General features: G+C 32.1%; 1 protein-coding gene across 4 annotated transcripts in view; it reads left to right on the top strand.

The window, feature by feature from the left end:
* LOC138306777 (cytochrome P450 3A31-like) overlaps nucleotides 1-15,206 on the top strand; it is a 97,520-nt gene that overhangs the window by 62,047 nt on the left and 20,267 nt on the right. For 2 of the 4 annotated variants that reach the window (XM_069247256.1, XM_069247257.1), the window contains exons 3-4: nucleotides 1,025-1,720; nucleotides 6,001-6,097. In XM_069247256.1, the coding sequence (XP_069103357.1) occupies nucleotides 1,668-1,720; nucleotides 6,001-6,097 (150 nt within the window). In that variant the 5' untranslated portion in view covers nucleotides 1,025-1,667. Of the gene's footprint in view, nucleotides 1-740; nucleotides 890-1,024; nucleotides 1,721-2,655; nucleotides 2,689-6,000; nucleotides 6,098-15,206 lie in introns of those variants that run through there. The other 2 variants (XM_069247254.1, XM_069247258.1) reach the window with 2 other exon arrangements.

Genomic DNA, 15,206 nt, shown 5'->3' with positions numbered 1-15,206 from the left:
TAACCAAACCAACTGACTAAGGTCAATAAGTAAACCGCCCATTAAAAGATTAAATCATTTCCAACGCACACATTATTGTATGGAAATTAGAATAAATGATTTTTCTTCAGAATCAGTTTCAACATTTAAATTTTGATACAAAAAGTTGTTCTAATCCTAGAGAATACTTGTGTGATATCGACACATCAATCAAAGAATGACAAACTGATTAATAAGGGATTATGCCCAAGCACCCATGTCATGTAATAATGTAATAATGACCTCAGTAAACATTATCGTGAATGCAAAACACAGAAATGTGTATCAACAACAATTAAAGGTAAGTTAAAATAAATACCATATCCGCCGTCTGTCATTACCTTGCACAGGTAAAAGGGCTAGTGTGAACCACATAGGTGTATTTTGTTAAGAGTGCGGTATGCGTTGTATGTCTGTATCAATTGGTCGTAATGTTGATATTGGAAAAGAAACATTTGAAAATTTAAGTTAAATAAGAGTGTAAGAGGTAATAGTTGTGCTCACGAACGTCAGGTAGACAATGAGTTGAGTGTGGTGTAAGGGCAGCGTACCTGTATGGTGTATTAGGTGTTGTTACCTGCGTGGAGCAGTGTACATTTCCCCGCCCTCTATCTATTTATCTACACACGCGTCCAATCGGCTCTCTCGTAACGCATACCTCAATATTACAATACATTCATATACTCAAACTTCTACATGAGCTTACCATAATGGCATAATACCTAATACTATCTACACATTTCTTCTTGTTGAAGATTGCGAATTTTAGGAATATATTTGAGGATTTTTATCAAGTATTGCGATACGTTGTGAATTTGTGCAGGATTGAATATTATTGAAAAGTTGTTGGTTACTCTAAACAGCATTATTTGTAAGCATTTGCTACATGTTTGAACATTTTAAAGAAAAAAACTTTGAAAATTTAAGGTTATACTTTTAATTCAGCAATTTCTAATAGACAAACATAACACAAAGTTTATATTTGGATAATTTCTATAATTTACAGATTTTATCATCAAGACTGGAAATCAAGAGCTAAAGTTTCAAAGAAAAAACTTCTGGAACTTTTCATCGGCTCATCCGGGGAAGAATAACGGACTGTTCCATCATCTACAAGAGTTTATCCAGTTAAACCGATTTTCGAAAACATTTTATATTACACGATATATTAGAATATTTGATTATTTAAACTCTGAAACGAGAATTTCGAACGGGACAATTCGACGTACAAATAGGCAAGCTTCTGCAACTCAGAACAACTTACCGCAATTTTGAACAGACTAACTCCATTGTTTACATATAATCAAGTTTTGAATAGGGAATCGACACTATCACCGGACGGCACTGGACACACAACACGTCATTGGTCATCCCATGATCTACTGGTCAACGACTGGACATTTAAATCCATAAATTTGATAATCGGAATATCCGCACGCGCTGCTACCGTCCACGTGTGTCAGCGACCTTGGACTAACTGGGTGAACTAGTGCCACAGCATTGGGCGGTACTGTAGCCTCCGAACTTAACACAGCAGGGTGCATCTAGACCCAGGACACACTTCCTTAACCAGCAAAGAGTATCACATCGATATCAAGACAACCGCTATCTACTGGTGCACCTAGATTACACCTGGGATACTTGACACAATGGGCGCTATAGCATTGTCACTCGTGCTGGTAGTACTTGTTCTACTGTATAGGTAGGTCAATTATGTTTTAAATGTCTTAAGTAAATCTTTCAAGTGCATAAAGGACACATTGTCTCTTATGTGCGTTACCCCATAGTTTACATATTTTAGTATTTTTTTTATTTACGTTACTTTTGTAAAGTATCTTTTCATTTACATTACCTGCGTAAAGTATCTTACTTTTTATTTACTTAACATGTGTAAAAAAAGCTCATGTCACGTAATTATAGGAATAGTAATTATAATATATATTACCAATAGTTATTGGTAGTTATGTAGATGTGTGAAATTGTTGCTCATGTATACCGCTATATTGTCCTGGACCAGCCACTTTATATTTTAACCTAAATAATGTTTTTAAAACGTATTCGATTATCCCCAACGCTCATATTTCAATATGCTAAAAACATATTCTAAAATATGTTTACCTTTAGTCACATGATTTCTAAGAACTTTATTTTTAGTATACGCCCTAAGATGTTTTTCATGTATTAACCTATTTACACTGTAATCTATATGCACGATAAAAAAGTTTGGTGCACACGCACCAAGAAAGGTTGAAAAGGTAAAATAATAATTCTCAATATTATCACAGTTTCCAAATTATCATCAGCCGAGAAAATATGTGATTAAATGTAAAATGATAAAGTTGATATTTATTATATCTTAAATGATTATCACACTTAATTATTTATTTTGTTTTCTTCTTAATATTATATTATAACATTTAAAAAAAAAAAAAAAGAAACTTACACCGGATATTGTTAAAACGCATTGACAAAAGCTGCTGCGTCATGTGCCGTGCTTTACTATAATTTTTTCATGCATCCCAGTTATCAGTTACAGATTTTTGTTTGTGTTCCGCATTGTTTACATTTAAGTATTTAAAGCTTACCTAGAGAGCCTGTCTATTTGATAGAACAATTCAACAGCGTGTTTATAGTACACCTGTGATTTTAATCGTGTGACTCTCCTGTCAGGTAGGTCTTTGATAAGCTTATGTGCATACACACATATTACTACAGTATGTTCAATAGTGTTTAAAGATTTACTGAAGCCTTACTGTCATTTTAAGATCGAAAAGCAATAAAATATTTTGAAAAAAAAGAATATACGTACAAACAAAGACATTTGTATCTGCTAGAAATTAAATTCTTTATGTAAGGCAGAAAATGAATCCGCGACTATATTTCATTTCATGATGATTATGTTAAAGAATAAAAAAGAAAAACGAAGTTTAAAGTTAACATTAGTAGATTTTCACTTTGCATTTTCGATTGTGAGTTATGTCACTTTTAACATTATATGATATTCTAACTTTCTCTCTCAAGAGTTTTTCTCTTGTGCAACTAAATTATATTACTCGAAATAATATTCAATTATTCAAACGTATATTAGGAAAATAGTGAGCACTGAAAATAGCAAGACAAAAATAAAAGTAATCATGAAAATTGTAAAGGAAACAACATTTGTTTTTAAAGAACACTTTTAACAGTGTAATCCGATGGGCAAATAATACGACATTTATTTAAAATATTTCTATACTAATTTGTGACGATACTAGTCTCTAAATAATTACAACAATTACATGTTTTGATGAATATTTAAAGCATTTTCTGATAAAACACTATCAAAAACAAAAAAGTTATCTAGTAATATTCAATTAATTAAAATATAACATTTTAATGTCATGTTTCATCTATTTTTTTCAATAATCCGTGCAGTTTTATTACGCCTTACCCAATTCACATTGTTGTGTTGTGTCTCTTTTAACAATTTTTAACGATCCGTATTTATGTACAAACGTTTCCGGTAGTAGACAACTTCCGGAGTTTATATTAAGCGTACTATCACACGATCCGCTTACTGTAAACGATCCATGAACATTATCTACGTTCATCAGCCGTGTGAACACGGATAAATCTCAATAACAACAACAACACTTAAACGAGGGATTATCAAGTGTCGATAGGATCCCAGAATCTAGTGGAGTGTCGCTGATCATCGCGCTTCAAACAGTTCAAACGTAAACCTTTTATTCTAGTAAAACAACAAACAATTACGAAAACAACTAAAATTCACGAATTCCAGTTCCTAAAAAACTAAAGCGATAACAATTACTATTATGAGTTGAGTAATTATTTTTCCAACTACGAATTATTTGTTAATCTTAAGAAGAAAAACCTCACAACGGTAGATAAAAAAGTTACAGAGTTACAAAGCAGCATTTCAAACACTGGGGAATGTATCGGTGTAGCGTAAAACATTAAAGGCTAAATTATACATAAAAATCGTTTTGACTTATCTGCACTAAGCAAGAATGGTGAATCAATATTTGAATTTCTTGCCTTGAAATGTTAAAGCAAATATTTTCACAAGTAAATACCATCAAAAGTGTTATATATATATAACTCACCGTTATACACTTTAGTTCAGTATTATATAGATGCGACTAGTTGGAACAAAACCTCAACATCGATGAAAATATTAAAAATAGACTTGAAAGTTCCTTTCATGTATCGATAGAGGTCATTGATGTTTTCTGATAGCGTATATAATGCACTTTACCTGTATTCTCTTTCATTTACATAGGTAAACCACGTGACCTTGTTAATGAATGACTATTTCCGTTACTTTCCGTATACATGGATATAATGATCGTAGAGTACATTTGCTTATCGTGTATGGTTATGCTTAAAGTACACACCTACTGACCAACTGACCACTGGTCATAATAACTGACCACTGGTCATAATAAGTACATTAAGTTCACTATAGGTAAATATAATATACAAAAGTCATATACAAAACGTACAAAGGTCTATAAGAGAGATACTCGACGTAGATTTAATGGTGTCAAAAGAAGTATAAATTTCGTGTTGAGTTTTATATATGTTTAAAACAACAAACTAAAATTGCATGTTAATCGCGCGACAGAAGCACACGATTAGTTTTTTTAATATCTTACCCAGATTTATGTAATGTTTTACACAAATTTGATGAACATCTTATACAGATTTTTTTCCCAAGTTTATTCAATATCTTATGCAGATTTAGTTTATATCTTAAACAGATATGTTAAACATATATTTAAACATCAACGCTATTTTATGGTTTTTATAAAGTTCTCATATTTTGCATGGCGATAAAAAGAACAGACATGAAGGTCAGCCGTTTTCTTTTAATGATACGTAGAATTATTTTTCTATTACTTTTATTTCTATAAAATATGGCACAATAATTCAGTTTGTATATACTGTAATATTAGTGTAGTTTAAAAGCAAAACGTAATGATAATCAGGATATGTATTTTTATCAAAATGGAATCGCTGCAACAATGTGTAAATGTCTAATTTAAAAGGTAGAACTGTGTAAAGGGCTGGCAAAATGTTACTATTATAGTACAAATAGTATTTCAGCTCGACATTTCACTTTCACAAGTACAATCACTGAACTATAACACAGGACAGACACTGTAAGATAAAATAGAGATTAAATTCCGTTTAATGTTCTCTCAAGCATAAACCTCTCGCAATGCATACTGAATGAAATCCCATGACTCGTATATAAATCTGGAACCTTTAAAAGTGAACAAATGTGAACCGACCTTTTAGTTGTGTAAATTTCATCTCACTTTTAAAGAGGGATTTTAAATGCTTATTTTAAGTTTGAAACAGAATTCGGGGTCTGATTAAATAATACAGATGTTATAGGTAAATAGTTTGTTCTTTAAACGACATTAAATTTTTTGAATGAGTTTTCATTCATACTATTTTAACTCTATTAGAATATCCGTTACCTTTACCAATGTTAGACGGATAGTACATTGTAAGCCGTGGTCTGTAATACTGGTTCAGTGAAGGATGTAAGCCCGTCCCTCTTTGTAAATATCAGTAGATACATACATCAGGAATATTAAAGTTGAATACATGGTAAACTTGCAATACAATAAAGAAATAATGTTGGTCAATCATATCCAAGCTCAAATTGAAGGAAAAAGGGGAAAAATTTAACGTATATTTTCAAAGAAGCCTTGAAAAAGTTATTCCGAATTGTTTTTTTTTTTTTTATTTTTTTATTTATCCTCTTTATTTTTTCCAATTATTACATTTCATAATTTAAGAAACTAAAGTTTTATGCGAGTTATTTATGTTTCATCTAAATTTAGATGAATTTAATCAAAAGTTGCAAAGTTAGCCAACCAAATCCTTCGGAATTTAAGACAACTTACGTACATCTTAATGTAAAATGTTGTCTCGTTCTTCCTTTAAATTGTTTTTTACTTTTCTAAGGTACCTACAAAAAGTGTACACCATCTTCGAGCGGACCAATCTTCCTGGTCCGAAGCCGAAATGGATCATCGGCAATCTGAAGAACTTCAGAGACAGGGTAAGTTAATGTTTACATGTTTATACAGTAAAACTCAAACATAGCGGACTTGTCTGAAACGAATTTTCATGTATGTGAAATGAAATAAAAACTTATCCCCGAGTGCAGGACTATCCAACTCAAGTGTATTAAATACAAACTCGTCCTTGTGTCCGTTCAATTCATTTTCTTAGTAATTAACCAATTATACAACGAATTGCGAATAATGGATGATTGATTTAACAAAACTATCTTGTTTTATGGGGGAAATGAAGGGGGCCAAATAAAGGTTGATTGAACACATTTATATCTGAAAATCAATGAAGTTTCTCACAAGTTGATAATATTTCGGAGTCAGTTTCAGAACAAAATAATATATAAACAAATGAGAATGTTTTATTATTTCTATTCGCTCTATCCAAACAAACCAACTATTGGAAAAACGAATTGAATTTCCAAGTCCGTTTGAGTTTTGAGTTCTACTGTATATATGTATTTTACCGACAAGAAATTGAATCCTCATGTTTAAATGAGTTTTGAGTTCTACTGTATATATGTATTTTACCGACAAGAAATTGAATCCTCATGTTTAAATGTTTATCAGCAGTTCCATACATACTTCATTTTTTTGACTTGTTTCAACAGTTAGTATATATTTTTGGATTATTTGCATTTTTATTATCAAAAATATATTACGTAGACAAATTACTTAACTCATAAGCGAAGTCACTATAAAATATCAGAAGCATTTTAAATAGTTTGATTTTATTTAAAAAAAGTAATACAAGTATCCATTGCAGACATAAAGTAATGTTATCGCAAAAACGGACTGGTCAGATACATCAAAATTGTTTCGCGAATACTAATTTTGCTGTATTATAAATGCACAGTCATGTAATACATGTATCGCTAACGCGCTACATTAAATATGACTGTATCCAATTGCATTTATACAAAAATAAATCCAACAGACAGCAGAAAGATGAAATGAATATTGAGATTTAAGAATGAAACAAATAAAAACAATACACTTCTTTATAATTATCGTTTTAGTAATATTTTTCGGGTTGCATTCTACGATTTATGGAGTTGAAAGTTTAAAGAAACTGCTATCTATTGCTTCTGTTTATCGTTTTGAAATTTTCTGAAAAGTTTACGTAATATCTGTTAACTTCATTGAGATTTATCGACAAAACATTAATTATATATGTACAAAAACTTTTTTTAAATATCATTCTTTTTTCCTTTTATGTATTTTGTTTTCTATTTTTCGTATTAATTATTTATCTAATTGAGATTCATAGACAAAGCATTTATCACATGTATAACAAAGCGTTAAATATCATTTGAATTGCTTTTTCGCTTGCCTGAATTATCGCGATCTAGTTAATTTCCACGAATTTAAATGCCCGCGAATAAAATGTTAAGAATAACACAAAGGATAACACGTATTGTTTATTTATGTTCGAAAATGAAAAATACGTGAACATTTCTATTCGTGAAATAGCATTAAAATGAGCTCCGGAAAGGTTCTCTCCTTGGAATTCTAAATTTATACAGTATTTGTATTATTATCAGTATGTCATTCTTATCATGACCAAATAACAAATAAACACTTTTGAAACTCAGATAGATAAATTATTTTAACCTTGCATCATAAAGTCACATTTTATTTTGTGTTTTTATTTTCATTTTTATTTTTATGGTATGATCAAAATATGTTTCTTCGTCCTCATGTAACCCTAACATCGCCTTAGTATGACCGTTTTATCGCTCACCAATTGCAATTTTAGGTTAAGTTGAAACTTCTGCCGCTTTGCCGTCTTTCTATTCCCGTTTAGCAACCACAATATGATTGAGTAGACCGACTGGTATCCTCTTGATCAGTACAAAGCAATATCTAAAAACATTCCTCAGTGAGTTCGACGATATTCCGTCTTTGCATATTACAGAGTAACCTCCCTTGAGGGAAGATATGGATTTTGATATCATAATTTTATGAGTAAAACTGAAGTCGTTTTCTTTTTTATAATTATTTTATTTTTCCAAAGCATTTTTACAAATACAAAACAAAAGATTATCACATCAATCGTCATCCCACATCATTTCATTCACCATCATCATCATCTACTGCATCATATCATCATCATCATACATCATCATCATCATCATCACATCATCATCATCATCATCATTCATCATCATCATCATCATCTCATCATCATACATCTCATCATCATCATCATCATCATCATCATCATCATCATCATCATCATCATCATCATCATCATCATCATCATCATCATCATCATCATCATCATCATCATCATCATCATCATCATCATCACCATCATCATCATCATCATCATCATCATCATCATCATCATCTCATCATCATCATCATCATCATCATCATCATCATCATCACCATCATCATCATCATCATCATCAACATCATTATCATCATCTCATCATCATCACCATCACCATTCTGAAGTCGTTTCCTTGGTAAACTATGACGACGTTACGCCCGAAAACACATGACGTCATAATCAGTACCTACTAAAAAGCATGGTAACCTTGTAATATGCAAATATAGAATAGAAATACAATTTGAAAAAAAAATCAGAACTTGGCACCATAGGGCCAATCTCTCAACACACCTACGTGCGTCATTAACGATTATTACGAAAAGGTGCAGCAGAAATGAATACAGCAGTTGATAATTAAACTAGTCAAGATATGATCGCTCTTTTAATAGCCTCTGCTAATGAAAATAATTTCCTCTTACCGTGATTTTAACTATTTTAAAATTCGATTAATTGCTTGTCTTAGTATTACTAAATATAACAAAGCCAGATGAATTATCATAGTAGGTGACGCTATAAATCATTGTTTAATGTGTTTTATCCGTTGTTTTATATTAATTTTATTGCTTTAAAACAATTAAAACTATTTCAAAACCGGAAGAATACATTATACCTACGCCATCAATACCCTTGATGTAACAGTTTTGGTCAAAGATACATGAATGCTGAAACACCAAAATAAGAATAAATCCTAACTCACTAACTACAAATGCAATTCCTACCATACTTTTAGTTCTTCTTTTTATATCTAACACAGTATTTATTCCGTCTTTGTATATTTACAGTCTAATGATCCTTGCGGAAAGGTATCGATTTTGACGGCATTACTTTATTAGACAATTTTACGTATTTTTCCAAAACTGGTGACGTTAAACTCATAAAACTGACGTAATAATCAAGAACAGATAACTGCAACTACACAATACTTCATTTATAATGTAAACAAACCTTCGTTCGCGGCTATTGAATTTCGCGATTTCTATATCAAAACAAGTAAGCGATTTTTTTAAAAATTGATATAAATAAATATAAATGATGTGGATTTTAATTTTTTCGTAAATTTACTTGTATCGCGAATTCGCGAAAGTAAATCGAACGCGACAGAACGTTGGTTTAAAGTGCCCTTAGCCTTGTATAAGGACAGTAGCAGTGCATTCAACTTTAGAAATAGATATTTCAGAAACAGACAACATTGATTCATTGTTTCACAGAAATACCATTACACATTTTAGAAATAGACAACATTGAGTCCTTGTTGTAAAAAAGCGTTTCAAACACGAACTGTTTGTTTTATGTCAATATGGGGTTAATTTTAGCTACATAAACGTCCATTCGAAGTATATAATCGTGCCGAAAGAACATACTACACCAGTAAAGGTACATTTCTTTAATACGGTCACACGGTCAACGACAACGGGATATTTATTCTAAAGCATTATAATTTATATATTTATATCATGGATAACAATTTTAAAAGCATTTCAAGCTTAATGCTACAAAATGAATAACGAACATATTCAATTTAGACAGATGACAAGATACGTATCTAGATATAACATAAGTGTGTGATAATGCACAGCATGAGATCAAATCCAACATAATCAAAAGTGTTTTGATTTTAATTTATTTGTGTGTTTGCAGAAAATTATTGTATCCTGATATTGCTTCTGCTATTCTAAAAAAAATTCTTGCAAAAATTAAGCTAACAAAAAGTAAATACATCGAGGTTACGGTCAACAAGACCTCCGTTATAAGTACCTGTGTAAATGGGTGGGGTAGGCCTTATCTAAACAAGGAAACATTCGGTCAATACAATAACCATATATTATCCCAGTAACGACTCTCTCGCACGTCCGTGCACGTGTTCGAATGCCGCATAATCACACACCTGTATATTTATGACGACCGATAACTTTATTGACAATATATACCTGTAAGAAGTCTATCAAACTTCTTTCCGTCTGTAAATTTATTTTTTGTGGTAACTTTTTCACATTTTCATACAGTTCAATCTTTGGTGGCGATTTTATTTGGCAACGTACAGTTTAAAGCTATGTTGTACTGGATATGATATGCGACGATGACTCTAGCCGTTTTGCTTTCGTAGAGATTGAATCTCTGGGATATAATAGGCGAATCTAAGTAAATCTGATAACCTGTTATATACCCGAAATCCAACTGCAGTTCGTTGATAGTACACTTTAACCTACCTTAGCGATCACCTCTGTAACATCTGTTTAAAAAGACCACTTTCCCGTCATCTCAAATAGCTAATTGCAAAAGAATGCAACCTGTGCAGAAAGACCACATGGCTATAAAGACCACTTTCTTGGTCCTTGGGTGGTCGTTATAGACAGGTTTGTCTATATTTAAACGTATCGTTGCGCTTTACGCTGAAATGTCTGCCATTAGACGATTTCGAAAAACTTCAAGTTTTAGTTCCGTTTATTCCCCGATAAAGATCAGAGGTCGACAACAAAACTATCCTATTGTCTTTTTCAAGTTATGAGCAAATTATGAATAGTATATGTTTCATATAGGAAAGTAAGAATATATGGTGCTTCGCGACAGACAGAACTGGGCGAAACCAACATTGATAATATTACTTGCCCTCACCCTTCCCCTTTGATTCCCCCCCTCAATGTATAGATTTACCTTCTAATAGAACGCAGAATCATTGATTGTGCTTTAAGGGCCAATCTAGACAGTTTCGGTCTTATATCAGGTGTTCAATACGCGTGGTGCATACGATGTGATAATAGAAAACACTTTCACTATAGGCTTTCGAATGAACGGAATCAGTGACAATTTCATTTGGACATATCCTTAAGATATTTAACCTAACCCAGATCAAAGCACTTTTAGTTTGATACCGATATGTAGTAAGTATTATCTCAAGTGACATACATAAATTAGGAAATGACCTTATCAGGAGTCTCGGACATGGTAACTACTCCGGTGGGTGGGGCTAAAAGTACACCTGACACGATCGGACCTCTGTAGCGGTACATGGACACCTGTTTACAGGTGTGCGGACAGGTAAAGTGTAGGATGACGTTCAAGTGTACTTTTGTGAGGCGACCTTTACGTGAACATGTAGTGTAATTACTACACGTTTACAAGTTGTTTTATGATCAGAACAACACACATTACCACTTATCGGTAAAAGTACTATGCAAATTTTTACAATAATAACTTGTTAGTTCAATAAAAACAACAATGGTCGTATTTTGAATAGATGTATAAAACAATGATTGCATTTTTAATTTCTGTACTTTCTTTTTCTTTTTTTTATATTATCTTTATATTGTCATATGGATTATTAGCGTAGAGTAAAAAAAAGTGTCTCGATAAATTTAAACACTTTGACCACAACATCAGATAAAACAATTAAATTACGTTGTCAACAAATCACAATCAAGTAAAACCTTATAATGATTCACTCAACGCCAACAACACCTGACCATAGACATATTTATTGGAGAACATAGTAATGTTATTACTATTAATTTTAGTTGTGTATTGAACTTCACAGATAATAATGATGACACATATAACAAGACAAAACTGTTCTTTCATACCTACACGTGTAATACTGGCTGGTCCAGGGCAATACACTCATGTCGCCTGAGGCTGTATTGCATGGCTACCCATGCAATAAAGCCTCGTGACGTCACGGCGTCAACAAAATCTCTATTTCCTCGGTAAAATTTTAACATTTTTTTTCACAAATATGACTGATTTTACTCTAAAAGATGCAAACAACGGAATTCGTGTTGAAAGTATCATGTAATTTTTCTTGTATGGGAAAACGACTTCCAGTCGTGGATTTCATCGAATTTATTTCAAAATGGCGGGATATTTTAGTTGTAAAATTTCAATAAAACGTCGAGGTATGAAAGAAAAATACTCTTTCATAAGTGGATATGAAGGATAGGGATATTCTACCCTCGGGGTCACAAAATGTTGCAAAACCCTCGGCAAGCCTCGGGTTTTACTACATTTTGTGACCCTCGGGTAGAATATCCCTATCCTTCATATCCACATATGAAAGAGTCTTATATTCTTATATATACTTGAAAATACTGCACTGGCCAGATGGTACCGATATCATCAACAGTATTTTTTTTTTTTTTTATTTATTTTTTTTTTTTTTCTTTCGTGGTCGAGTAATAATTGAGCTCGTTTGGCCTAAAGCTAAAATGCTGATTTTACAGAAAAAAAAAATTAAACTAAAAGCTTACTTGCCGTCTTTAAGAAGACATGCAGTTTTCAGTTTTAATCATTGAACTTATAAGATGTACCAGGCTATTCTTAGATTGTTAATTGATAATTCTTTAATCTTAGTGGAACAATTACTTTATTTATTATAGAGTTTCCTAAGTTGTTACTTATTCAGCCTCTATCAGACGTTTTATAGTGTCACTTCTTCCGTTTCTGTACAATTGTATTTCATCTTTTATCGATTTTAGCGGGTTGGTATTATTTCAGTCATCCAACAACAATACCTTTATTTATTCCAGAATATTATTACGTTGATACTTTTTCAGTCTTTCATCAATGATTTATGCACAATAACTGTCATCGAAGTTAAACATTCCTTTAGTGTATAGCTTCAAAGGACCATAAACTTTACTACTTTTTCATTCATCAACACACATAAACCGTCACTGACCTTTGGTAACTCGGTATTAGTAAACACACTTATACCCTTCTGAAAGTACACCAGTATTTACTTTTCAAAGTGGTGTTATTAACCTTCACGAACAATAATTTTCCGGATTAACAAAGCGTGGTCGCTTTTCTTATTAGTTTGATGTTTCCGGTTCCTATAACGGGCATTGATTTAAATATTTCATTTTGGTCACGCTTATACGGTAAATCGAATTTGTACTTTTAGGCTGAGTGGTCATCGACCTTGAGTTGTTCTGAAATCCACTCATGTTCAGAAAAATAGTTTTCATCAATTCAAAGCTTCTTCAATTGTAAAGTTTACTTCATATGCAAATATTGATTATGTGTCACATTTATTTCAATTGATTCGCTCTTTATTGTGCTAACAATGGCTTGACACTGTTACATATTTGACCTCGAATTAAACGTTCGACCTGGTAGAGAAGGTTTGGGGTTTTGTTTACTAAAAGTAGTAGCTTCCGCTCCTCTCTGCTTTACCTTCAGCATAAAGGGGGTATCTAGCACCAAAAGTGTTTAAAGGATGCATAACAAGAACATACCACAGTCTCCCAAATACAATAGCAATAACTACACCATTATATTGTATACATGGGAGGCTTTCCTTGAATCACTATTCCGTCTTTGCATATTTACAGAGTTAGCTCCCTCGCGGGTAGGTATCGATTGTTATGTCATTACTTTGTACGCGCAATTCACGTCGTTTTCTCCGAAACGTATGACGTAACGCTCGCAAACACATGACGTCACAATCAATACCCACTCGCAAGTGCAGATTATTCTGTAAAATACAAATTCGAAATAACTGTTTATAAGGTAGTTTTATAAAACGGAAAAACGAACAAGTAGTTATGAATGGCCATATGACTATTTTACTTCTTCCGACCATATTCTGTAATTTGGTAAACGGAGACAGCGTATGGATACACTAGTTGTCTACTACATTAAATCTCCAATTGTATTTCTGTCAACGCATGTGAATAATTGTATAAAATAGATACACTTATCATATGAATCATTATTCTAGCTGTAGTTATAACATAAAACATAAAGGAAACGTAAATTTATTTTTAATCAAACTAGACAATACACGTATGGTGAAAGGCGCTGGAATGACATCGTCAGACCGACACCTATCAGATATAACATAGATTAGTTCTAATATTCACCGCGATTAGTTTCCGAAATAAAAGTTATTGTTTAAAATATTTAAGACATGAGATAATTGGTTGATTACGTCTTGTTAAGACATAATTAAGTATTAAAGAGAATGTTTGAATAGTTAATCTTGACAAAATTTATGATACAATTATATATTAACCCTAGAGATAAGGTATTGGATTTCTTCCGTCGTTCGCCGGAACAAAGCTATCGTGACTAAAATCTGAGTCGGCATTCCAACTAGAATTCCGACACCAAACGAAAGACCTATATCCGTCATTATGAGATAATACGAAGAATGTTATAGGATTTGATCGTGACTGGTGAAATTTTAGACTTTTCACTGATAATTCACTTTAAGCTTAATATTGTAAATCAGAAATATATCTTAATGATTTCATGTTTTTTTTTCTAAATTATTCATGATATATTCATGTTGGGACTCAAAATAAATGGCACCTTTCACTAAACTTCAAAATGCTTACTGTTAAGCTTTTATATTCCGAAATTATTTTTGTTAATTATTGTCTTCATTTGCATTAAGCTAATAGAAACCATGACATATTTTAGATGTAGCTAAACTGTTCGTGATAAGACATTCCTGTACAATACGTGCTAATATACCTGTCATCGGCGCCTATCATGTAATCTTTAAAGTATTTTCTTTTCCCTATCGCGTTTCTATCATTTCTATGTTTCTAATTGAAAACTCGAAAAATGACGTGACTTTCCTTTCGTAAATATCAATTGACATTCCTGATCAAGATATTTCTTTTTATCAAATTAGTGTTTTTAAATGTATGGAATCGAATGTATATGCAGCCTTCATGTTCAAAATGACACAATCATCGTATTTACTTTTACCTTTGAAAAATGGCGACATTTTTCCGGATTCAAATTTAGGGGGT

This window comes from Argopecten irradians, chromosome 13 (assembly GCF_041381155.1).
Source record: "Argopecten irradians isolate NY chromosome 13, Ai_NY, whole genome shotgun sequence".
Lineage (NCBI taxonomy): Eukaryota > Metazoa > Mollusca > Bivalvia > Pectinida > Pectinidae > Argopecten > Argopecten irradians.
This window is presented reverse-complemented; position numbering and strand designations above follow the sequence as displayed.